Raw genomic sequence first — 26,012 nt, forward strand, 5'->3', positions numbered from 1 at the left:
TTGAATCCCACCACTGCCTGGGCTGCATCAATAGAGGGATAGCATCAAGATCACGTGAACCAACAGTGCATTGGTAAGGCCACACTTGGAATACTGCGTCCAGTTTGGTCACCATCATACGAAAAAAGATGTTGAGACCTCTAGGGAACAGGGATTATATTCACAGACATTATCTTAATAGATATAGGTTTAAAAAAAAAGATTGGACAGCCATTTGTCTGGGGTGATAATAGGGTCCCCTGTTTGAGCAAGGGGTTGGACTAGAAGACCTCCAAGGTCCCTTCCATGATTCTATGATTCAATACAAAATGTTCCGTTCAGAAACACAAAAACAGAAGGGGTGGAGTTGCTTGACTAAGTAATCCCTGGCCTCCAGCCCAAAAATCATAGAAAGCATTTCTTACACCATGGTGTGCTGTAGAATTGCACCTGATACTTAGCATATTTTCTCCACCAACTATATTCTAGGATTTTGTTTGCAACACAATGGAAATCGAAAGACTATTCTTTAGATTTGTTCAACCCTTGGAAAATTGGTTCCTTTGTACGCTTATAAGCAATTCAGCTCAAAATAAAACAGGGCATCCCTCCTAGGGAAATAACATGCAAATGCGTGGTTATAAGCAGAAGGTTTTTCCAATAAGCAGCAATCAGCCAGCAGCTAAGCCAGAGAAATATAGAATGTTGCTTTGTAATCCAAAATAACCAATTTCTTTCTTTTCTGAATATGCTTTGGCTTCTTTCAAATTTTTCTTCAACTGCTTTAATTTCTGAAGTTTAAACAAGATAATTTTGTTTTCAAAGCAGCAGCTTTCAATCAATCAGAATAGATCCAAAAGAGACTTTGAAGGTCTTCTAGCTAGTCCAACCCCCTGCTCAGGCAGAAGATCCTATACCATTCCAGACAAGTGGTTGTCCAATCTCCTTAAAAACCTCCAGTGATGGATCACCCACAACTTCAGAAGGCAAGCCATTCCATTGGTTAATTGTCCTCACTGTTAGGAAGTTTCTCCTTAGTTCCAGATTGCTTCTCTCCTTGATTAGTTTTCGTTCATTATTTCTTGTCTTGCTTTCTGGTGCTTTGGAAAATAAGTTGATCCCCCTCTTCTTTGTGGCAGCCCCTCAAATCCTGGGATACTACTATCATGTCGCCCCTAGTCCTTTTTATCTCCCAAATCCTACAACCATTTTTTGTATGTTTTAGTCTCCAGGACTTTAATCAATTTAGTTGCTCTTCTCTGCCCTTTTTCCAAGGTCTCAACATCTTTTTTGCAGTATGGTGACCAAAACTGGCTGCAGTATTCCAGGTGTGGTCTGACTAGGGTTTTATAAAGCAGTACTAATACTTCACATGATCTTGATTCTATGCCTCTGTTTATGCAACCCAGGATTGTATTAGCTTTTTTGGCTGCTGCCACACACTGCTGGCTCATATTTAAGTGATCATCCACTAGGACTCCAAGGTCCCTCTTGCAGTTACTGTTTTTGAGCCAGAAAAAGAGGTAAATAATCTCATTTCCCTGTGGATATTTTTCTTGTGCCTTGTGCGATGTTCACTATTTGAATTTTGGTTTTATTTCAGAGGAATTTGACTCCCATATGTGTCTTCTGGGACGTGAGCTCCAAGGGTAAGTATCTAAAGGAGTTGGGGTGTAAAAGCGAAGTTTTGAAAGGTAGCTCTGGGCTTCTCCTTCAGTGATTTCTGCATTTGTCCACTTGTGGAAAATGCAGCTGCGGTTAGCAAAGATTAGAAACTGAATAATCCGATCTCTGCAGAGCCAGTTTGGTGTAATAGTTAAGATTAAGAAATGAGGAGATTGCGAGTTCTAGTGCTGACCTGGACATGAAGCCAGGTGGGTGTTGGAGAGACACTGGCTGAGACTGGGGGAAGGAGTCAGGCGGGGAATTAGTCTGGAATCCCCACATGGACACAAGAAGGTGAATCGTTGGCGCAATGCTCTTTTTGATTTTAGCCAGCCACCCTGGCAAGTGGAACACATCAGGCTGTGAAGTGGTACCAGAGGAATATCAGACCACCTGCCTTTGTGACCATCTCACCTTCTTTGCGGTGCTCATGGTGAGTATCTTGCAGAGCAGGTCGGGGGAAAAAATGGGGGCCCTTCCAGATGTTGCAGAAGACCTGCAACAACTGACAACCCCAAGGAACTTGGTCACTGATTGAGTTGTGATGTGACACAGTCTGGTGGAGCTGGGCCCCGAGCTCATCTGTAGAGTCACTGGATGATTTCTGCGGTCATTTCTCACCTCTTGTGCTTCCTAAACCATTTCCTTCCTTTCTTCTGCAGGTAGCCTCTCCAGATATAGACTACATCCACTATGAGTACCTGACTATTGTGACTTATGTTGGTTGCGTCATTTCGGCTCTAGCTTCATTCTTCACCATCTTCTTTTTCCTTTGTTCCAAGTAGGTTTTGTGGAGTGGGGCATTCATCTACCACAGGGGTAGGCAACCTTGGCTCTTTTATGACTCATGGACTTCAACTCCTAGAATTCCTGAGCCAGCATAGCTAGTTGAAGTCCACGAGTCATAAAAGAGCCAAGGTTGCCTAATCCTGGTCTACCATATCAATGGAAAGGGGACACCATGGACAGAGGTCTGTGGGGGGTGGGAGTCTGTGTGCATTTGAAGGATACATGTTTTCTGAGACGGGCAGAGGTCAATGACCCATGGCCGTCCAATCCTTTGGACTTTTCCATGAGCCGCAACCAGCACGGCCAACAGCAATGGACTGTGAGAACAGCCTGCAGAACATCTGGAGGGAGGCTGTCAGACCTGGCCCAAACTTGATCCCTTAGGAAAGAACTACTTTCTACTCCATTTGTAGTGAAAAGGTTTCTTTTATTCAAGGCCAGAACTGAAATTTGAGCACAAAAATCCCTGTGTTAATTTCCCCCTTCCCCCAGCTACCCCTGTTCTTAATTCCCCATTGTCTGGTCACAGTTAGAGAAGATGTTTTGGTAACGGTCCCTGTCATGGTTGGTAGATGGACAGGTGCTGCATTCCATTCCCAGGACTACGATTTGGGATTTCTCCAGACAGCACAAAGACCCCTTTGGGTTTCCCATGTCTTGCTTGAGGTCCCTTCCCTAATTTCTCCCCCCCCCAGCCCTTCCCCCCAATAATGTATGGCAGACTGGCAGCTAAGAGAAGCATAGAGGTGATAGAGGCAGGCTAGATAACCCAGGAATCAGGTGTTGGGGATCAAATCCTTTCCCACAAGAGGTTCTGAGACTTTTCATGACTGCAGCTGGGAGCCTCAATCAAGAAGAGAAGTATGATGCTCTTCCTTCTTCACAGGAAAAAGCAGAGGGACCACATTGTCTATGTCCACATGAACCTCCTCTGGGCCATCTTTCTCCTTGACATGAGCTTCCTCATCGCGGTGCCCCTGGCCCCCACCGGAGGGGACACGGCTTGCAAAGCTGGTGCCATGTTCCTGCATTTTTCCGTGCTTGCGTGCTTGACCTGGATGGCCATTGAGGGCTACAGTCTCTACCGGCTGGTGATCGAAGTCTTCAACTCCTACGTCAAACACTTGCTCTTCAAACTTTGCCTGGTGGGCTGGGGTGAGTGGCAAAAGCTCGGGGGAGCAAATCTAATACCTCTGAGTGAAAAAGAAGCAGACAGGGAGGAAGACAGTGGGCAAGACCACAAAAGATTGATGCAAAGCTTAAATGTAGACTAGTTTCTGCTGTGAATTCAGGAAGTGGCTTTAGATGAGCCAGATTCTCATAGACAAGCCCTGGTATGTAGGCCCAGAAGAACAAGGTGGAAGAAAGGAACGTGCCACCCTGGCCTTTATAAGGAGGGCATCGCATTTGATTGTAATTTATTAGACGTTTTTCAATTTTCTTAGACTTTGTGTCCTTAAGAAAATTCCATGCTTTTAAAAAATCTCTTTCCTTACTGTCAGGATGAGTCGCTCAGTTTTGATGAATGAGTTTGATTAAACGGCATCATTTCATCCGTGTTTTTAACAAAAAGCCTTTTTAAATCAAATTTGCTCTTCAGAAAAGCTGCTATTTTTTTTTTGCTAGACTAATAACGGCTCTCCACCTACTGTGTCCTTCATGATTCTCAGGATTATCCTGCAAATTTCACTTGGCTCTAGTTTTAGATTCTCTGACTCCTTTTTAATCAGATATTGCTTTATTCGGTGTTTCACTTTGGAAAAATCTAGGAGGGAAATAGATACTGGACAGTATGGAAATAGTCTAAACCAGGGGTAGGCAACCTTGGCTCTTTTATGACTGGTGGACTTCAACTCCCAGAATTCCTGAGCCAGCCACGCTGAGGGGAAAGGGAGAGGCTTCCAAGCTGAGCCATACTGGCTCAGGAATTCTGGGAGTTGAAGTCCACGAGTCATAAAAGAGCCAAGGTTGCCTACCCCTGGTTTAAATCAATGAAAAACTTGAAACTTTCTGAGTGAGCAATATGGGCAGGGAGTATGAAAGAAGCCCTAATGTGGACTCTTCTCCTCCGCAGGTCTTCCCATGTTCATCGTGTGTCTAATTTTTGCGATCGACCAGTCCCACTACGGCCCTTCCTCTTTTAAAGTCTACGAGGCTGCTGATAAATACACCAATTCAACCATGTAAGTTCTTGGAGCGTGGAAATGAGCGCCCCCTACTGTCCATTCAGAGAGGTGCATTTCCCCTTGAGGATTAACGGCTGTAGAAGCTGAGATTCAATGCAGGTAGCCCTGGATTTATGGCTGCAATTGGAACTAGAACTCCCACTGTTAAGCTAGGCACTTGTTAATTGAGTCGTGCCTGGTTTTATGACCTTTTTTTTTCTTTTTGCCTTGCTGTTAAGCAAATCATTGCAGTTAAGCAAATCACATATAGGTAGGCCTTAACAACCATAATTGAGACTAATTTTTTTGTTGCTGAGACCTTGGTTAAGTGAGTTTTGCCCCATTTTACGACTTTTCTTGACCCATTTATTAAGCAAATCGCTCCAGTTATTAAGCGAGGAACACAGTTGTTAAGTGAATCTGGCTTCCCCATTGACTTTGCTCGCCGGAGGGTCGCAAAAGCACATGAGTGTGTTGGAAATTCCTGGTTTTGGGGAAGATGTCATCTTAAAGAAAATTTCCCAGTCCATTTGAAGGCTTATATTCTGGTTTTCATGTGCCTTCCAGCTAGTTAAATAGTGCCTAGACTTACTTTTCTGTTTTTTTTTTCTCTTCTTCTCCAGCTGTTGGATTACCAAACAGGAGATCCACAATTTCCTGAATTTGGGCTATTTAAGCCTGGTGCTCTTCTTCAACAGCATAATGCTGGCCACCATGGTGTATGAGATTCTCAGGCTGAGACACCGAGAGCATCACTGGGAATATGCGGTGATGCTCCTGGGCCTGAGCTGTGTCCTGGGCATCCCATGGGGGCTGGTCTTCTTTGCGTTCGCTTCTGGGACCTTCAAGTTGGTGGCCGTCTATCTTTTCACCATCATCAACTCTCTCCAAGGTCAGTGAGTATTCCTGCTCACCTTACTCTTGAGATCTTCCAGGTTTTGTCCCCTGGATTTTCACACAGCACAAGAGGCTTGCAGTTTGGTTATGACTTCATCCTTTCAATTCAATTTGAGCTTGTCAAAGTAACGGCGATGAAGCGGATGGGATGCTCAAGGGGTTGGTTGTCTAACTTTTCACCATCATCCATTCTCTCCCAGGTCAGTAATTATTCCTGCTTACTTTAGTCTTGAGATCTGCCACTTTATCAGTTGGATTTTTACACAACACAATAGGAATCAGTGGAACAACTTGCCTCCAGAAGTTGCGGGTGCTCCATCACTGGAGGTTTCAAGAAGAGATTGGACAGCAGGGACTGGACTAGAAGACCTCTAAGCTCCCTTCCAACTCTATTCTTTTTTCTCTGTTCTTTGACTCAGATTTCTTTTATCTGTTGCTTTGGCTGCAGCGCTTCCTCCTGTCCCTCAGGATTATTCCTACAGTATCACATTACACTGCAGTTCCGTCCCTGTGTCCGAATCCCTCACTGCCTTCCAGGGGCTGCTCAACATCTCTGATCTTCTCCTGTTTCTCCAGGCTTCCTCATCTTCCTTTGGTACTTGGCCAAAGTGCTGCAGTCTCGCAGGTCGAGTTCCATGCAGTGCACAACTTCCAACAGCCTGAAGCTCCAGTCCACCAGCTCCAACATCTGACCTCATCCCGGCCAGGAGGACGTTGGGTGGGAAAAGCATGTGGGAGGATCTCCCTGGAAACTCAGCCAAGCAATTCTTTGGTGGACCTGGGTGACTTCATACCTCTGGGTAGCTTAGAGACGATACTGACCTGTTTTCCTTCAATATTTGTATGGCTCTTTTTTCTAATGTAAATATTTTTTTAAAAAATTCCTGTGGTGTAAAAAGTTTATGAGAGTACATTGAAATTGAAGCTATGTATATTAAAGGCAAATTTTATTAGTGCAGATGTCTTCTTGATTACAGTCTGGATAAATATAGCTCAAAGTACCAGTTGTTTGTGTTCTGTGCCAGGCTGGTTGTTCGGGACTGTAAGAAACATGGGACTAAACCTGTCTCAGCATGTTCCTGGAAGCCCCCATATTTCAGCAGACTTCCCCTATTGCATCCCACCAACAAAATGCTGTTCATTGGTTAGAAAGGGACGCTCCTGCACTTAGGCAGGAAAAACCAAATGCACAGGTGCAGAATAGGTGAGACTTGGCTCAATAGCAGTAAGATCCCTTTGAGAGGGATCTAGGAGTCCTAGTGAACAATCACTTAAATATGAGCCAGCTGTGTGCTGCAGCTGCTAAAAAAGCCAACACAGCCCTGAGCTGCATCAACAGAGGGAGAGAATCAAGATCACTTGAAGTGCTAGTACTTCTTTACAATGCCTTGGTAAGGCCACACTTGGAATTCTGCATGCAGTTTTGGTCTCCACGATGTAAAAAAGATGTTGAGACTCTAGAAAGAGCACAGAGAAGAGCAACAAAGATGATCAGGGGATTGGAGGCTAAATAGTATGATGAGGGAACTACATATGTCAAGCCAATTGAAGAGAAGGATTGTGGACACACGATAACTGTCTTTGAGTACTTGAAGAGCTGTCACAGTAAGAGGATATCAATTTATTCTCCAAAGCAACCCATCAGAGAGAGATCCAATCTGGAAATGAGGAATTTCCTGACAGTGAGAACTTACGAAGGAGAGAAGCAACCTAGGACTAAGGAGAAGTTTCCTGACAGTGAGAACTATTAACCAACGGAATAGCTTGCTGCCTGGAGTTGTGGGTGCTCCATCCCTGGAGGTTTTCAAGAAAAGATGGACTACCATTTGTCCAGGATAGTATAAGGACACTTGCCTTGGGCAGGGGCTGGACTAGAAGACTTCCAGGTTCCCTTCCAGCTCTTGGATTCTATAATCTGCCCTTCTGCCCTTCCTGTTTTCTTCTGGGGCCCGCTCGCAAAACAGTAAAGCAATTTTCTTTGGAAGGTTTACCTAAGAAATGTTGATGCAAGAAAAGACCACAGATGACTTTTCTCCTTTCGAGCTTTGTTTCTCAGGTAAAATACGAAACAACACAAAATAAGACGGTGTCTGTCTTTGGGTTTCATACATGCTCCATAAGGGCAGCAGAAGGCTCATGGTTTGGCTTGATAGCATGCAAAAACACTGTGCTGAGTCCTCATTCGTTTAGCTGTTTATTGTCAGGCCTGGGGGAGCAGTGGCTAGAAGGCAGCATGGAAGGCTGACTCTGCCCACTGCCAGCAGTTCGATCCTGACCGGCTGAAGGTTGACTCAGCCTTTCATCCTTGGTAAAATGAGGACCCAGATTGTTGGGGGCAATGTGCTGACTCTGTAAACCATTCAGAGAGTGCTGTAAAGCAGAAGAATAGAATAAAACAGAACAGAACAGAATATTTGAGGACTTCCTGTATGTAGGAATGGACAAACACTCCTCTCCCATTGTTTTTCAATCTTGATAACTTTAAGAAAGGTAGACTTGGAGCTCCCAGAATCCCCCCTATCTTAAAGTTAGGAAACATTGCTGTGTGGACAATGTGGCACAGCTGCCTCGAAAGCTTAAGCAGGCTCCCTAGTCATGCAGCTGCAGCACAATCCATTTGCTTTTCTAGGAAGGGCTTGGACTAGAAGACCTCCAGGGTTTCTTCCAGCCCAATTATTATATGCCAACCTGGCCATGCCAGCAGAAGGGCAAGAATCAGATGGGAAATTCTCTAGCTGGAAATACAATCAACTGAATAGCAACCATAAATAAGGACCCATTTTGGACAGCTGGCAAATGCGATATATCCTCTAGAGGGCGCTAAAAGACTGTCCCATGCAAATTAGCCGCCATTGTACATAACACGGTCCACACTGAGAGCCTCCAAAGATAAACCTGTTTTAATTTAGACTGCAGGCATCGCCGTCCCATTAGTGGAAGCAGGACTGAGAGGGTGAGGTACTAAATTAGAAACAAAAGTTGCACCAGAGTTGCTGACTGTATTTCTCAACTAAAAATAAAAAGAAGAAGAAGAAGAAGAAGAAGAAATGTGGTGTTTGGCAATAGAGAAATCGTCCTTTATTCTGCAAATGAACTGCTCCTGCAGGCTCTAGTAGAGTTAGACTTTGATTTACGACCACAGTTGAGCCCAAAATTTCTGTTGTTAAGTGAGACAGTTGTTAAGAGAGTTTTGCCCCATTTTACAACCTTTCTTGCCACAGTTGTTAAGTGAATCACTGCAGTTGTTAAGTTAGTAACCCGGTTGTTAAGTGAATCTGGCTTCCCCATTGACTTTCCTTCTCAGAAGGTTGCAAAAGGGGAATCACGTGACCCTGGGACACAGCGACCGTCATAAATACAAGTCAGTTGCCAAGCATGTGAATTGGATCACGTGACCCTGAGGAAGATACAATGGTGGTAAGTATGAAAATCGGTCATGAGTCCCTTTTTTCAGTGCCACTGTAACTTCAGTCAGTAAACGAACTGTTGTAAGTGGAGGATGACTTGAAATGTAATCAGACAGGATTCCTCGTTTAAATGGTGCTCACATTTGGATCGTGATTGTTTGGGGCAATAGGATGGCTCTGTAAACCGCTTAGGCTGTAAAGCATTGTGAAGCGGTATATAAGTCTAAGCCATTTCTGTAACAACCAACCTATCTAATGGCTAAAACCCCAAATCAAAGTTTCATTTTTTTCCCACCTCAAGCACAAAGTCCAGAAGCGGTTTCCATGTAGAAACGAAAGGAATTGTGTTGTTTTTTTTTCCTCAAAGCAGTCACTTTAGCCCTCTCTGCTAACGTCCTCAAGTTTTGCAGCCGTTCATCCACTGTTGTTAGATATGGCCACTGACCTCAGAAAAGACTCCCCAGGGCTCTGCCGTTCGTATATGAATTTTGACTCTTGCCCAAGGCAAAACCCAGCCCCAAGGGAGGAAAGGGAGAAGAAGAGGAAGGAGGGGCGGGGGAGGGTCCACAGAAGGAAGATTGGCCCCAAGCACGAAGCAACGGCCGAGCCGGCCGCGTCTAGTGTCAGCCTGCGGATTGCAACGGCGGGGGCGGCTGGCACCCACCAACTGCCGGCGTCCCCAATTCCAAAGCCGGCATCTGGGCTGCTCTTTTCCGCCCAGCCGCCCGGCTTGAGCATCGCTCCCCGCGCGTTCTGCCACGGAGAAGCTCGGGACTTCCACTCGCGGGGGCTTCCCCCACGCCTCTGGGCGCTGCCCCGGGGACGGTCCCCACGTGGGCCACGAAAAGAAAAGCCCCGCCTCGGCCGGCGCGGAGCAAAGCCCGCTGATCGTGGCGCGTGTGCTTGGCTGCGCCGGGGCCGCAGTAGAGGAAAGCGCCGCGAGCCGGGCTGAGAGAGGAGAGGCGGCAGGTAAGCGGCTGCTGGAGCAGCCAGGGGGGTTCGCGAGAAGACTCCTCGCCTCGACGTCGGGACTGTCCCGCTTAGTGACCGCTAAGTCCCCCACTGCACGAGGGGACTTAGATGAGCCCGAAGCGGAGGGTCCGGGCAAATCCAGAAGCCGGTTCGCAATAGGCTGCGTCGGGGGGGGGGGGTTCTCTATCCGGATCCCTGGACTTCAGCATAACAGAGGCCAGGACGATTAGAGTCCCTTTTTGAAACGAGTAGCCGTTGTGAGTTCCAAGGGTTTGTTTTCATTTTAACTGAACTGTCACTTAGTTTTCACTTATTTGGGATTTATTTTAGCTTCCCAGAGTTGCAACGTTCAAGTTGGGTGGCCGTAATTCTCTGAAATATATAAATATAAATCACATCAGACAGAAGATCTGTCTCACAGAAGGCTACTTGGGAAGCTAAAAGACATACGCTAGCTAGACTAACCACCAAGGAAGTAAATAAAATGGGGATGTGTGTAGGAGACATGGCATACTCTAGGCAGTATGTGCAACGTCCTAGAATTCTCCATCTCAGCATGGTTAGAACATGGAATGGGGCTACTAGAGTAGAGTAGAGTAGAGTAGAGTAGAGTAGAGTAGAGTAGAGTAGAGTAGAGTAGAGTAGAGTAGACCTTGCTTCCAGCTCTATTCTATTCTATTTTCCATTGAGCTCTTTATGCCTGCTCTGGAATCTTCCTGGATATTGAAGTCAGACTGACTGGCCTGTTGTTTTCTAAATCTTTCTTTCCTTCTGTTTGAAGTTAGGGGTGTTTCTTTTCCAGCCATTTGACATTTCCCTGATTCTCCAGGATTTCTCAAAGACAAGATACGATGGCTTACCAGACCATCATCCAGGTCCTTAAGAATTTTAGGATGCCGTTCATCTGATACAGGAGATTAAACTTATTTTCTTCAAGGACCAGACTGCCTTTAGTTTTCCAGTGAAAACTTGTTCTTCATTTTAAATGGTGGAATGTTTCATTTCCAAATGGATAAAGATTCAGAAGATAGTCATGTTATTCTGGCATCCTCTCCAGATCAAAGGAAGGCTGTTGGAAAGAAAGTAAACAAGTCTCTATACTAACGTGAACTCCAATTTATTGCTTCTAAATTTAAAGTAGTTTAATTACTGGAATTCTTGTAAATCCATCTCTTTTTCCTTAACTAATCTTGCTGAACAGAAATCATGCTTGGCAAAAAAATTTCTTTTGATTTAGGCAGCCGCCAAAGAGCCTGGCAATTGACTTGTAGGAGAGCTGGTTTTCTTTTAAGGATGTTTTTAAGATACTAAGAGGCCCTGTTTGACTGATTGTGCTGTTCGCTGTGGGAGTGAAAGTGTAAATCTGACAGGAGAATGCAAAAGCTAAACTTTGCAGCTGTTGATTTAAAACGGACCCACCTCACAGGGTTATTGTGGGGAAAATAATAGAAAGAAGCACTATTACGTGTGTTTGTTGCCTTGAGTTATTGTAAAAATAATAAAGGCAGGAAATGAATGAATGAATGAATGAATGAATGAATGAATGAATGAGATTATGATTGCCCTGAGCAGAGGGTTGGATTTGATAGTTTCAAGGACCCAACTCAGTTTGTGAGTCACTCATCAGCAGGCCACAAAGCAGAGGCAGATAAAACAGCAGACAGGAGACAAACCAGAGTGTTTAAAAGAAACTGGTCTATGTTTGTGGGAGGAGAGCAAATAGGGAATGAAAGAGGAATTGAAAAAACTGAAGGAGTTCAGACAGAACGAATATAGAAAGTTAAGGAACTCAAGCAAAGTTTACAAAAAAGGAGAATGAAAGTTCAGGAACGAGAAAAATAGAAGAGAAGGGGTGGGGGTGGGGAATAGGGAATCAAGAATAAAAGCAAAGCTGGCTGAAAAAGAGCAGCAGGATAAATCCAAGTTTGTCTTCCTCACTGCCCTTCTAGAGATTCTGGAGAAAGAGTGAGACTCAAGCAGGGACATAGAAATTATCCATATCATAACCAGAGAATTGCAGATGGAAACAATCTGAGGAGCAGAAGAACTGAAATAGATTATCTTCTGGATAACCAACTCTTATGTTACGGTGTTGGAGAAGTGGCTGAAACTGACAGGGACTCTACTGTACTGTCCTGCTCACACACAAACACACACAACTATGGTTTAGTGGGTTTGTTAATATTCCCCTGCAACTCTCTTCTTCAAAAACACAGAACTATCCCAGTTAAGTCCAGCCACAATGCTACTCCACGGAGCAATGGCCAATGAGTCCACAAGATGTCTGAAAGTTTCCCAATCAAACGAAACCCACCAGGCAAAATTAAAACAGGAAGAGGAATGTGGTTTGATTCATGGCTATAGAGATTTGGATTAAGCCAGGGTTTCAAGAGTTTCAGGCTATGGAACCAGTTAATTAAAAAATAATAATCCCACCCAAGCATGAGTGATGGGTTGTCATGAGGGTACCAGAGGGGCAAAGATGAGGGCAGGGCTTCTAATTGAGACCTGACAAACCCCACATTTTCCACTATAGGTGGGAAGTTACAGAGCTGCCCTCGGAGAAGACATTCAGGAGCTGTTAGGACAACAGAAGGTCCATGGGTTAAGCCTGGAGAGGGGTTGGGAAAGCATCTGAAAAAGATTCAGACTGGCTCTCCCAGAGATTCTTGGGGTGTAAGAAGGAGGGGAGGAGAGCACAACCAGCCCTGCAAGATCCTGTTAATATTATCTATCTCAATAAAATATACTTCTACTGTTCTTGCAGAATCTGTTTCATGGTCTAGTAGTCTACCATCCGGGGCTGATAGTACCTTAGAAAAATTATTATGGACACCCTAGCTTGTGCAGGAGAATTCACCGGCTCAAATGTTTTATTTGTTTATTTTATTTTTATAAAAAACTGAAGGTGCTGAACATACCACATACTCCTTCCTTCCCCTATTCTCCTCGTAACAGACCTCATGAGATGGGCTGGGCTGAGAGTGATTGGCCCAAAGTCACCCAGCTGCTTTTTTTGCCTGAGGCAGGACTAGAACTCATGGTTCTTAGGCCAGCACCTCAATCCACTAGACCAAACTAGCTCCATAATGATAAATGTTCCTCCTAATTTGATGTGGTGTTGTCTTCTCTAGCTTGTCATCCATCACATCTCTTCCCCTTTCTCCCCTCTTCATTTCCCCTTGCACAACTAGATCAGGGGGTTCCCATTTTCGGAATCAACACAGACACTCATTCAACGTGGGAGAATTCCCATCAACCAAGGTATCTCTCGCACGCAAGGTCCAATTTGCATTGTGGGACTCAGAGTAATTATCTCCAGCCTCTCTCTCTGACAGGTACTCCTAAAACACTAAGGATCCATAGAGCACAGTTTGAAAACAAACCCCCGGTAAGCCATTTCTTGAGGGAGTTGATGCTTTCCAGAACTTCTGATCTCATTCAGGCCATTTATAGACTGGCGGACTAGATGTCAGCTGCGTTGTCTTCCGAAGATGGTATTTTGGTTTAAGGAAGAAATTTGCCATATTTCTCGTGTCAAATTGAAACTTCGTGCTGTTTTTGTGACCGAATAATCAACTTTCATTTTGTTCAGCTCTTTGCAAAAATGTTGTGGAATTGGGGGGGGGACACTTTCATCCCCTTTCCCCAGGGGGTGTCCTTGGCCAACTTTTGGGGAATTGGAGGGTTCTTGACCCATGAAATCTGTTCTCTCAAGGTTAGAGGCATTGGACTTTATTTTCAAGGGAATTTCATTTTTAACCATTTTGAATCCAGATTGATTTTTTAAATCAATTTTTATTTGCATAGTAAAAGAAGGGGAAATTTAGGAAAAAAGTATGATGAAAATGAAAGAATGGAAAAGAAAGAAAGAGACTTTTAATTTTCTTTACAACAGTTATAAATAGAATTTATATTTCATCCTCTCTGAGGTTATATCATCTCTCCTTTCCTTATTCTATTCTTTCTAATCATCAAAGAATCTGGTTAATTAATTTATTACAATCACTTATTTCATTCATCTCTCTCTCTCTCTCTGTGTACTACATATATTACAAATGAAAGATAAATGTAAGTGGTTTAAATCTCTTTACACATCCTTCAGATCTTTGAGGTTTAATGAATGTCAGGTCTCTTCTTAAAAACCTCCAGTGATGGAGTGCTCAGGATTTCTGGTGGCAAGCTGTTCCACTGGTTGATTGTCCTCACTGTCAGGAAGTTTCTCCTTAATTCCAGGTTGCTTCTCTCCTTGATCAGTTTCCAACCATTGTTTCTCATCCTTCCCTCTGGTGCTTTGGTGAACAACGTGACCCCCTCTATCTTGTGGCAGCCCCTCAGATACTGGAACACTGCTATCATGTCTCCCCTATTTCTTCTTTTCTTTAGACTAGCCAAACCCAAGTCCCGCAGCCATAAATATTTTCTTGTAGATGTTTCATTACCCAACTAGGTAACATCATCAGTGTTAGCAACCAATAGAAGAGTATCTCTGTAGCCTAGGGCTGAACTGTGGAGTCCTTGATGCTCTCTGAGCCTAGGTGTTTTCTTGCAGAAGTTTCAATACCAAACTAGGTCACATCTTCAGAAGATGTGACCTAATTGGGTAATGAAATGTCTTCAAGAAAACAACCAAACTCAGAATTTGCCAAGGACCTCATAGAAACAAGAGAAATGAACTTGCTGTCTCAGTTTGCAAACTTAACATTGGAAATGTTAAGTTATTTATTACTTCCTGGATTTATATTTTGCTTCCCTCCCTGACAATTCTAAGTGACGTACGTATCCTCAAATTAAGTTAAACAAAAATCAAAGTACATCTACGTATGTAAACTTCAAGAAAGTCAACTACATTAGCAAATGCGCCAAAGTAAACAAGATGAAAATGTCCCATCTTGGTGGTTCTCTAAGACAATCCAAGATTTGTGCTTTAAGGACATCGGTTTGCTTCTCCTTTTGCATTGCTTATATATATTGATCAGGAAAACAAATATGGCAGTTAACGTGCATGTGAATTCATTTCACTTCTGAAAACCTGTTGACTTCTGAATTTTCCATTGCTCTACTTTGCTGGCTCAGTTTGCTTTCAATTTCCTTGAAAGCCCTTATAGAATGATCATTTTGCGGCCAGCGTGATGCAATTGTGGAATTACAGAAAAACGAGTAAAAATGATTACGTCGACTCTTTCCATTCTTTTAGCTGCTGAGACAGCCCTTCATCTGGATCAGTTTTCTCAGACAGAAAAAGAGGAAATGGCTTTTTAAAAAGAAACATGTAGTTTGCGTCAATGTTCTTTTCTAACCAGAGTCTCTTTGGATGTGACGTGCTTCAATTTTCTAGATGGATTAGATAACCTTTATTGTCATTTTTTCCTGTGGGCACAATATTAAAAATGAAATTTAGTTGCTTCCTCTCAAAGGGTACACCTACATAACGCACATTTAAAATATACTTTATACAACATAGGTATAGACCGGGTTTTCAGATTCCTGCTGGAGCCCATCCTCAGGGAACTTAAATAATAATAATAATAATAATAATAATAATAATAATGATGATGATGATGATGATGATGATGATAACAATAAAACCTGGCAATGGCTAAGAGCAGGAAAATTGAAGAAAGAGACCGAGGGACTAATTCTGGCTGCACAAGACCAAGCCTTAAGGACAAATGCATACAAAGTCAAAATTGAGAAGACAGCAACAGACAGTAAGTGCCGCCTATGCCAAGAAGCTGAAGAAACAGTGGACCACTTGGTAAGCTGTTGCAAGAAGATTGCACAAACTGATTACAAGCAGCGGCATGACAAAGTAGCAACAATGGTGCATTGGAAGATCTGCAAAAAATATAATTTGCCTGTAAGCAAAAACTGGTGGGATCATAAAATAGAGAAAGTCGTAGAAAATGATAAAATTAAACTGCTCTGGGACTTCAGAATTCAAACAGACAAGCACTTGCAACATAACACCCCAACTTAACAATTGTCGATAAGAAAGACAAAAAAGTCTGGATAGTGGACATGGCAGTGCCTGGAGATAGCAGAATAGAAGAGAAAGAACTGGAGAAGATAACAAAATACAAAGACCTACAAATAGAAATAGAAAGCCTGTGGCAAAAGCAAGCAAGGATAGTACCAATAGTCATAGGCTGCTTGGGTGCAATTCCAAAACAAGTGGAGCACCACTTGAACACCATTGGCATTGACAAATTCGCTATTAGTCAATTGCAAAAGGCAGCCTTAGTAGGAACTGCTTCCATCCTGCGACGATATCTGTAATACCATCAAACATCCACATCTGCCTATCCCAGGTCCTGGGTAAGGACTCGATAGGTAGACAAAATGCCAAATCCAGTCTGAACATCTGGCTGACTGTGCGATGATCCATAATAATAATAATAAAGTTGGAAGGGACCTTGGAGGTCATCTAGTCCAACCCCCTGATCAGGCAGGAAACCCTATACCATTTTGGACAAATGGCTGTCCAGTCTCTTCTTAAAAACCTCCAGTGTTGGAGCATTCACCGCTTCTGGAGGCAGGTTGTTCCACTGGTTAATTGTCCTCACTGTCAGGAAGTTTCTCCTTAATTCCAGGTTGCTTCTCTCTCCTTGATTAGTTTCCATCCGTTGCTTCTTGTCCTGCCTTCAGGCGCCTTGGAAAATAGCTTCACTCCCTCTTCTCTGTGGCAGCCCCTGAGATATTGGAATAGTGCTATTGTGTCCCTCCTCATCCTTCTCTTCATTAAACTACACATACCCAATTCTCTCTAGCGGAGTGTGTGCTTCGGACAATTCTACCCATAGAAAGTAAAGGTAAAGGTTTATCCTGTCCGGTCATGTCCGATTCTGTGGGGCAGCGCTTATCTCAGCCAAGGCAGCCGATGTTGAACTAAGATGTTTTTTTGTGCACGTTTCCAGGTGCATTGAAGGAGAGTCAAGCTATTGGAGGCTGTGCAAGGAAGCTTTCTATAAGACCATGACGACAACATCAAACCTCTGCAGCATCTGGACTGAGAACAGAGCTCCCAGAATACCTTTTTATCTTCTCCTTCTCCTTCTCCAGTTTCCAGGTAATGTAAAGCTGTCTCCATTCCTATGGAACACAGCTTCTCACCTTCCCTTCTAAGATCCATCACTAGATCAAGAAGAATCAAAATAGAGCTGGAAGGGATCTGCTCAAACAGGAGACCCTAACACAGGGGTCCCCAACCTTTTGGGCACCAGGGACCGCTTCCGTGGAGAGAGGTTTTTCCACAGACTGGAGAGTGCATGGTTTTGTGTGCTGCCTGCATCCCATGGATGGGGCTTTGCTTGTTTGTGCGGACCGGTTGTTGGCATACTGTGGCCCAGTACCGGTCCACAGACTGGGGGTTGGGGACTCCTGCCCTATATCACTTCAGACAAGTGGCCGTCCAGTCTCTTCTTAAAAATCTCAAGTGATGAAGCACCTACAATGTCTGGAGACAAGCTGGTCCACTGGTTAATTGTCTTCACTGTTAGGAAGTTTCTCCTTAAGTCCAGGTTGCTTCTCTCCTTGATTAGTTTCCATCCATTGTTTCTGTTTTGCCTTCTGGTGCTTTGGAAAATAAGTTGACTCCCTCTTCTTTGTGGCAGCCCCTCAAATACTGGAATACTGCTATCATGTCCCTCCTACTCCTTTTTATCTCCCCAATTTCTGCAACCATTCTTCCTATGCTTCAATCTCCAGGCTTTTAATCATCTTAGTTGCTCTTCTTTGTACCTTTTCCAAAGCCTCAACATCTTTTTTGTAATGTGGTGACCAAAACTGGATGCAGTATTCCAGATGTGGCCTTACTAAGGCTTTATAAAACAATATTAATACTTCATGTGATTTTGATTCTATGGCTCTGTTTATATCACCAAAGATTGTATTAGCTTTTTTGGCTGTTCCCTCAAACTGCTGGCTTATGGTTAAGTGATCGTCCACTAGGACTTCAAGGTCCCTCTCACAGTTCCTGTTTTCGAGCCAGGTTTCACCGCATCTGTACGTGTACCTTTGGTTTTTCCTGTCCAGGTGTAAAACCTTGCTTTTCTCCACATTAAATATCATTTTACACTCCTTAGGAGGGTGCTTCTGAGGAGGGTCCTCCGGTGAACAGGGTGGTTTTCTGCTATGTTCTTTCTTGTTTTACCCAATAGTGTGGGGGAAAGGAAACCCAGATGGGACAACTGACGTGGAAACAGAATTTAGAAGAATAGAATCAACACTGAGAAGATTAGAAAAGCCTGGGCAAAGTAGGGGTGTCATACGTGAAAATCCCTTTATGTGAGTATACATGGGCTAATGGCTGTCCGTACTGGTGGAGAAAAGGGAGCTGGGCCTTTGATTCCTCACTCTGGTTTCACAGCTCCAAAAGAAAAGGTGCTATTTAATTCTTTCGTCACTGCTATCAACATTCCTTAGGTTAGAACCTAGTTGAGTCTCAACCTCAGCAATCTTAAGAAGAGTGGACTTCAATTCCCAGAATTCTCCAGCCAGCTGGGAATTGAGGTCCACTCTTCTTTGGTCTAGTTGTGAAGGCACCAAGCTAGAAAAGAGTTCTAGTCCTACTTTAGGCATGAAAGCCAGCTGGGTGATTTGGGGCCAATCGCCAGGAGACTGTGAGTTCTAGTCCCGCCTTAGGCACAGAGATCAGCTGGATGACTTTGGGCCAAACGCCAAGAGACTGTGAATTCTAGTCCTGCCTTAAACATGAAAGCTGGCTGGGTGACTTTGGCCCAGTCTTTCTCTCTCTGCTTAACACACTTCACAAGGCTGTTGTTATGGGGAAATAGGAGGAGGAAGTATTAGAAATATCCATTACCTTATTTATTAAAAAATAGGCGGGAAAAAAATTAAAAATAATGCAAGGATTGGTCCCAAAGTTATTTTTCATCACCCCGTAACTGTGAATGGCCATTAAATGGGGACAGCCTGTACTGTTGTTGTGTTGTCCTTCTAACATCATTTGCTGCAAATGTTGCTGCTGTTGTTGGACCAAGATAAGTCAATGAAATGGCAGCCTGCCTCTTTAATGGAGGTGGGCACCTGTGGATCTGTTGCCTGGACCCATCTGGTCCCTCTTTTCTCAACAGACACCTCCAATATCTGGAGTCAATATTGGTAGAGATGCAGTTCCAAGGACATCATAAGAGGTTTGGACGATCAAGTTTATTTGCCAATGTGCATAAAATCTCGCCCCAGACACCTGAAAATCTGTCCATTGAGGAAAAGGTGCAGGTGAGTACAGAGCTGAGATGCAACAAACCAGAATGCAGAATACTGAATAACAGAATTGGAAGGGACCTTGGAGGTCTTCTAGTCCAACCCCCTGCTCAAGCCCTGTACCAGGGGTGTCCAACCTCGACAACCTGAAGGACTTACCTGTATATAATTCTGACCTGAAAAGAATGGCATAATAATTTGGAAAATTATAGATAGCTGCATAGGTCTGGTTGCCAGAACTGGTAGATGCAAACCAAGTTAAGAAAATCCAGATGGGAAATGATGGTTCCATCCTTCCCTTTACAAGGCAACTGCAGTTCTACCTTTCCAATCAGAGTCTGTAATGCCACATCTATTTCTGTATTACAGGATGATGAAATTAATCAGTTCCAGGTGACTCTGTCAAAATCAGTCTTAGCAAAAGCCAAAGGTGCAAAAGTCAACCAGGAGGGACGAGTTGTGATGTTGGCAGCTACCAGCCCGGTGCTCTTCAAGGTAATGGCCTGGAGAAAGGCTTAGATATCTCTTATTTTCTCTTAATAACTCCCATCCCTGCATGCGTCTACAGTAACATTGTGGCAAAGCAGGAAAGGAACTTGGAAGCTACTGTTATTGTTAAAAAAACAAGCTTTTGTGGATTTACTGGCATCCCAGAACAGATACGTTACAGAAAGGGAACAAGACAGAAGATGGTCCTTCTGTGTCTCTGTCTGTCTGTCCATATCTGTCCAGCCTGTCTGTCTATTGTTCTCTCTCTCTTCCATCTATCAAACTATCAATCATCAAAACTTAGTTTCTGACAGGATAATGATATCTGTCTCTCTATCCATCTTATTTGTCTGCCTCTGTCTATCCATCTTTCTCTCTCTCTCTCTTTCTCTCTCTCGTATATCTGTCTATCTATCTATCTATCTATCTATCTATCTATCTATCTATCAATCATCTATCTATCTATCTATCTATCTATCTATCTATCTATCTATCTATCATCTATCTATATCATCGATCATTATATCATCTAAAATTGTTCCTGGCAGGATAATGATTCCCGCCCAATCCTTGGTGGAAAAGTGATTGGCATCTCAGTGGGAAACACATCGGTCCATGGGTTGCTTCCGAAAGAGCGGATATCAATCACCATTTGGCACAACCACCTTCAGGTAGGTCAAAAAATCTCTTCTTCCCATTGCCCTGATCCTGGCTTGTTTGCAGTACCAGGAAGGTCTCTGTCAAGATTCTTCATACGTTTCTACATTTTTGTGATATGAGATAAGCCATTTCAAACTTGCAGAGGCTAAGAAACACTCCATGTATCGTTATGATGGCTCCCTGTATTTTTCATTTAAAAAAAAACACCTTGCATGACATTCTTTATTTGAATTTTGATTTTATTTCAGAGGAATGTGACTCCCTCGTGTGTCTTCTGGGTTAAGGGCGCCAAGCGTAAGTGTCCAAGGAAGTTGGGAGCATGAATGTGAAGATTTGGAAGGAATAATGGAATGACAGAGTTGGAAGGGACCTTGGGGGGGTCTTCTAGACTTAGCAGGAGACCCTATACCATTCTGGGCAAGTGGCTGTCCAGTCTCTACTCTGGGCTTTGTGTTTCTTGCAGTTCTTCATTTGAGCAAAATGTGGCTTTACAAAAATTAGGAAATAATTTTGAGCCAGTTTGGTATAGTGGTTAAGGTCCTGGCCTAGAAACCAGGAGACAGTGAGTTCTAGTTCTACCTTAGATATGAAAGCCAGCTGGGTGACCTTGGGTCAATCACCCTCTCTCAGCTACAAACCTACATTGCAGGATTGTTGCATGGGGAAAAGAGAGAGGAGGAAAGGATATGTTTGGGTCATCCTAGGCCCTAGCTGACCCCTGGGCTCCTTTTTGGGTCACACAGCCTTGAGGTCTGTGTTGGTTTGGGGCTGGGGAATTGGAGCTTTTAGCTTAATGCTTTTGCGGGGGAACTTCAGATTTCCCCTCACCTCCCTGCAATCACTTTCTCTCAGTAAAAGATCTTTTTGAAATGATGCCTGTTTCAAGAGTTTTGCTTTCCTGAGAGGACAGCTGAGGCAGGACCTTACAATCATCTCTAAAGGAGCCTCTCCTTTTGATTGTAGCCAGTGACATCGGCAAGTGGGACACATCAGGCTGTGAAGTGGTGCATGGAGAGAACAAAACAACCTGCCTCTGTGACCATCTCACCTTCTTTGCGGTGCTCATGGTGAGTACCAAACTCCATACCAGCATCCTGCAGAGGATATGAAGACAAAGGATGGTGGAGGACTACAATTCCCAAAAATTCAGAAAGATTGCCAGTGGTGAGGGATGAGAAGGCATCAGGAGATCTCTTACTCTTGAACCTAACCAAGAAAAACTGACTATACAATAGTAGAATTCTATTTATTTATTTAATATTATTCAATATTTATTGAAAGTGAATTAAGACAAATGCAGGAAGATAGCAAATTCCTCTTCACAGGATGTGTTCAAGAAGAAGACAGACACCTTTCAGAGATTTGATCCCTCACAGGAAGTTACTTGAGGGCCTCATTGCTTCCTACACAATCTTCTAGTTGTGGCCCAACCACATTCAGAACATTATGATTCCTTCAACCCTGGAGCTGCTGAAAAAATATTTCATATTCCTTTACCCTTCTTAGATCTTTTCCTTCCTTCCTTTCCTTCCACAGCTCCCTTTATCAGAAATAGACGAGATCCACGAGAAATATCTGAATATTGTTACTTTTGTTGGTTGCATCATTTCAGCTCTGGCTTCACTCGTCACCATCGTCTTCCTTTGCTTGAAGTAAGTTAAGTTGATATTTTGCTCTAAGTCAGGATTTGGAAAAGAGAAGGATTCAGAAGGATCTTAGAAGGAATTTAGAATAGCACTGAAGAAGGAACAAGCAAAGACAGTGAAGAAGAACCCTGTGAGATCATGTGCAGGAACATCTCAGCATGCATCAGGAAAAATGATTTTTCCAGCTCTGAGTCACATTGGAACTGGCAGCCCAGGTTCAGGACCCGAGTTCCTGGCAGTGGGGTAGGCTCCCGTCATCGCCTCAGCTCCTGGCAAAATATCAGTTTGAAAGCATGCAAATGAGAGTAGATAAATAGGTAGCACTTTGGTGGAGAGGAAACAGCGCTCCATGATGTTATGTTGGCCACATGACTGAAGAAAGATCTTCAGGCACCACTCACAGAGTAGCAATGGCTAGCGGAGTAAAATCTGCAGGGACTCCATGAGCCCCAACCAGCAATGGAGTGTGAGAATGGGTTGCAGAACATCTGGAGGGAAGCAGGTTAGATAACTCAGGGATCAGGTCTTGGGGATCAAACCCTTTCCCACAACAGGTTCTGAGACTTTTCATGACTGCAGCTTGGAGCCTCAATCAAGAAGAGACGTATGATGCTCTTCCTTCTTCACAGGAAAAAGCAGAGGGACCACATTGTCTATGTCCACATGAACCTCCTCTGGGCCATCTTTCTCATCGATGTGAGCTTCCTCATTGCGGTGCACCTGGCTCCTACTGGAGGGGACATGGCTTGCAAAGCTGGTGCCATGTTCCTGCATTTTTCCATGCTTGCATGCTTGACTTGGATGGCCATTGAGGGCTACACTCTCTACCGGATGGTGATTGAAGTTTTCAACTCCTACATCAAATGCTTACTTGTCAAGCTGTCCTTAATAGGCTGGGGTGAGTGATAAAAATTTTTTTGCATCCTTGTTTTGAATCTTAATGTCTCTTACTCTGGAACTATTATATTTTATCTAAGATTTCTTTCACATTTTTGTACTAGCTTGAACTTATCTTTCAACAATTGTTGTGGAGTTGGGCTGAATGTGGCATTAACTCCAGCTGTTGTCCTTTGCAGGTCTTCCTATACTCGTCGTATGTCTAATTTTTGTAATTGATCAGTCCTACTATGGCCGTTTCTCTATTAACATCTATACATCTCCTGAGAATTACACCAACACAAGCATGTAAGTTCCTAGGGGACAGAACAAAAATGCCCCCTACCATCTATTTAGAAAGATGCATTTTTTCTTGAGGATTAACAGCTGTCCACCTCTGGGTCATAAATCATAAATGGGCCAAGTTTGAAGACACCTGAGCTAGGCTCATTAAGCCCCCCCCCTTATCATGGCCCATCATTTAGTCCCTTGTAGCTCATTATAAATATACCTGTAGCCAGGTAGTGCTATAATATCATTTCCCATCAACCAACTTTCTTGGAGAATGAGGGAATCAGGGAATGAGCAGAGGCCACAAAGAGGATGGGATGCATCACATTCTTGATTGGCCCTGGAGTGTCCTGTTTTTTGGGAAGATGTCATCTTAAAGAAAATTTCCCAGTCCATTTGAAGGCTTATATTCCAGTTTTCATGTGCCTTCTAGCTAGTTAAATAGTGCCTAGACTTACTTTTCTGTTTTTTTTCCTCTTCTTCTCCAGCTGTTGGATTACCAAACAGGAGATCCACAGTTTCCTGAATTTGGGCTATTTAAGCCTGGTGCTCTTCTTCAACAGCATAATGCTGGCCACCATGGTGTATGAGATTCTCAGGCTGAGACACCGAGAGCATCACTGGGAATATGTGGTGATGCTCCTGGGCCTGAGCTGTGTCCTGGGCATCCCGTGGGGGCTGGTCTTCTTTGGAGTCATTTCTGGGACCCTCACATTGGTGGCCGTCTATCTTTTCACCATCATCAATTCTCTCCAAGGTCAGTGAGTATTCCTGCTCACCTTACTCTTGGGATCGTGAAAAAAAATGTCCTTAACTTCTGAATTTCAATCCTTCCATAGCACGTGATGGTCAACAGCCCTCAACCCTGCAGCTGTTCTTTCCCTGCATCCCAATTGCTCACTCCCTTCTAGGGACTGCTTAACCTCCGTGACATTCTCCTGTTTCTCCAGCTACAATTCTATTATTCTGTTGTTTATTGTCTACTTTTATTGCAAGGTTATAGTAACAGAATTTTGCAAATCGAATTACACTTCCACCTTCCTCCCTTTATCTCCATGTCAGTTAGGGAAGTTCCTGCTTGTGATGCTTTCTTAGATTACATTTCTGCCCCCGACTTAAATTTCTTTAACTATCTGTTGCTTTGGCTGCAGCGCTTCCTCCTGTCCCTCAGGATTATTCCTACAGTATCACATTACACTGCAGTTCCGTCCCTGTGTCCGAATCCCTCACTGCCTTCCAGGGGCTGCTCAACATCTCTGATCTTCTCCTGTTTCTCCAGGCTTCCTCATCTTCCTTTGGTACTTGGCCAAAGTGCTGCAGTCTCGCAGGTCGAGTTCCATGCAGTGCACAACTTCCAACAGCCTGAAGCTCCAGTCCACCAGCTCCAACATCTGACCTCATCCCGGCCAGGAGGACTTTGGGTGGGAAAAGCTTGTGGGAGGATCTCCCTGGAAACTCAATTCTTTGGTGGACCTGGGTGACTTCATACCAAGCAATTCTTTGGTGGACCTGGGTGACTTCATACCTCTGCGTAGTTTAGAGACGATACTGACCTGTTTTCCTTCAATACAGGAAATTTTCGACTTACAATAGTTTGTTTAGTGACCTTTCAAATGTACAATGGCACTGAAAAATATGACTTATGACCATTTTTCATACTTATGACCATTGCAGCATTCCTGTGGTCACGTGATCAAGCTTCAGACACTTTTGGCAACTGATTCATATATTTATGACTCTTACAGTGTCCTGGGGTTACGTGACCCCCCTTTTGCAACCTTCTGACAAGCAAAGTGTAAGGGAAAGCCAGAGTCACTTAAAAACTGTGTCACTAAATTAACAACTGCAGGGGTTCGCTTAACTGTGGCAAGAAAGGTCCTAAAATGGGGCACAGCTCATTTAACAAATGTCTCTCTTAGCAACAGAAATGTTGGGCTCCATTGTGGCCCTAAGCGCAAGGACTACCTGTGTTTGTATGGCTCTTTTTTTTCTAATGTAAATATTTTTTTAAAATAATTGCAGTGGTGTAAACAGTTTATGAGAGTACATTGAAATTTAAGCTATGTGTATATTAAAGGCAATTTTTTATTAGTGCAGATGCCTTCTTGATTACGTTTGGGCAAAATATAGCTCAGGCAACAATTTGTAATAATAATAATAATAATAGTAAAGTTGGAAGGGACCTTGGAGGTCATCTAGTCCAACCCCCTGCTCGGGCAGGAAACCCTACACCATTTCGGACAAATGGCTGTCCAGTCTCTTCTTAAAAACTTCCAGTGTTGGAGCATTTACTGCTTCTGGAGGCAAGCTGTTCCACTGATTAATTGTTCTCACTGTCAGGAAGTTTCTCCTTAGTTCTAGGTTGCTTCTCTCCTTGATGAGTTTCCACCCGTTGCTTCTTGTCCTGCCTTCAGGTGCTTTGGAAAATAGCTTAATTCCCTCTTCTTTATGGCAGCCCCTGAGATATTGGAATACTGCTATCATGTCCCCCCTTGTCCTTCTCTTCGTTAAACTAGACATACCCAATTCTCGCAACCGTTCCTTATATGTTTTAGCCTCCAGTCCCCTAATCATCTTTGTTGCTCTTCTCTGTACTCTTTCTAGAGTCTCAACATCTTTTTTACATCGTGGTGACCAAAACTGGATGCAGTATTCCAAGTGTGGCCTTACCAAGGCATTGAAGAGTGGTATAATACTTCGCGTGATCTTGATTCTATCCCTCTGTTAATGCAGCCTAGTACTGTGTTGGCCTTTTTGGCAGCTGCCGCACACTGCTGGCTCATATTTAACTGATTGTCTACTAGGACTCCGAGGTCCCTCTCACAGTTACTACTATTGTGTGGTTGTTGTTGTGGGCCAGGCTGAAAAGTTGTGGAGAGCAAAAAGAAGTCAGGCTGTACGTGGGGGAGTCTGCAAGAAGGGAGTCAAAGGAAGTCACTGTGGCAGCCACA

At 43.7% G+C, this 26,012-nt stretch overlaps 2 protein-coding genes across 5 annotated transcripts in view; both read left to right on the forward strand.

Moving 5' to 3' along the window:
- The window catches only part of LOC120312681 (adhesion G-protein coupled receptor G1-like), a 32,794-nt gene extending 26,341 nt beyond the window's left edge, over positions 1-6,453 (forward strand). For all 4 annotated transcript variants that reach the window (XM_039353754.1, XM_039353753.1, XM_039353756.1 and 1 more), the window contains 7 exons: positions 1,583-1,628; positions 1,974-2,077; positions 2,307-2,425; positions 3,320-3,588; positions 4,508-4,616; positions 5,222-5,490; positions 6,072-6,453. In XM_039353754.1, coding sequence (XP_039209688.1) covers positions 1,583-1,628; positions 1,974-2,077; positions 2,307-2,425; positions 3,320-3,588; positions 4,508-4,616; positions 5,222-5,490; positions 6,072-6,187 — 1,032 coding nt within the window. In that variant the 3' untranslated portion in view covers positions 6,188-6,453. The remainder of the gene's footprint in view (positions 1-1,582; positions 1,629-1,973; positions 2,078-2,306; positions 2,426-3,319; positions 3,589-4,507; positions 4,617-5,221; positions 5,491-6,071) is intronic.
- Positions 6,454-9,439: 2,986 nt separating this feature from the next.
- Positions 9,440-24,766, forward strand: LOC120312682 (adhesion G-protein coupled receptor G1-like). Its single transcript, XM_039353757.1, has 13 exons — positions 9,440-9,871; positions 16,792-16,943; positions 18,034-18,160; positions 18,970-19,114; positions 19,469-19,594; positions 20,137-20,259; positions 20,497-20,542; positions 21,212-21,315; positions 21,785-21,900; positions 22,524-22,792; positions 22,971-23,079; positions 23,550-23,818; positions 24,341-24,766. The coding sequence occupies exons 2-13, from the start codon at positions 16,850-16,852 to the stop codon at positions 24,454-24,456; spliced, it is 1,644 nt and encodes a 547-aa protein (XP_039209691.1). The 5' UTR covers positions 9,440-9,871; positions 16,792-16,849; the 3' UTR covers positions 24,457-24,766.
- The last annotated feature ends 1,246 nt before the right edge of the window (positions 24,767-26,012 follow it).

This window comes from Crotalus tigris, unplaced genomic scaffold (genome assembly GCF_016545835.1).
Source record: "Crotalus tigris isolate CLP2741 ecotype Arizona unplaced genomic scaffold, ASM1654583v1 scf7180000018525.42219311030:4301911, whole genome shotgun sequence".
NCBI lineage: Eukaryota > Metazoa > Chordata > Lepidosauria > Squamata > Viperidae > Crotalus > Crotalus tigris.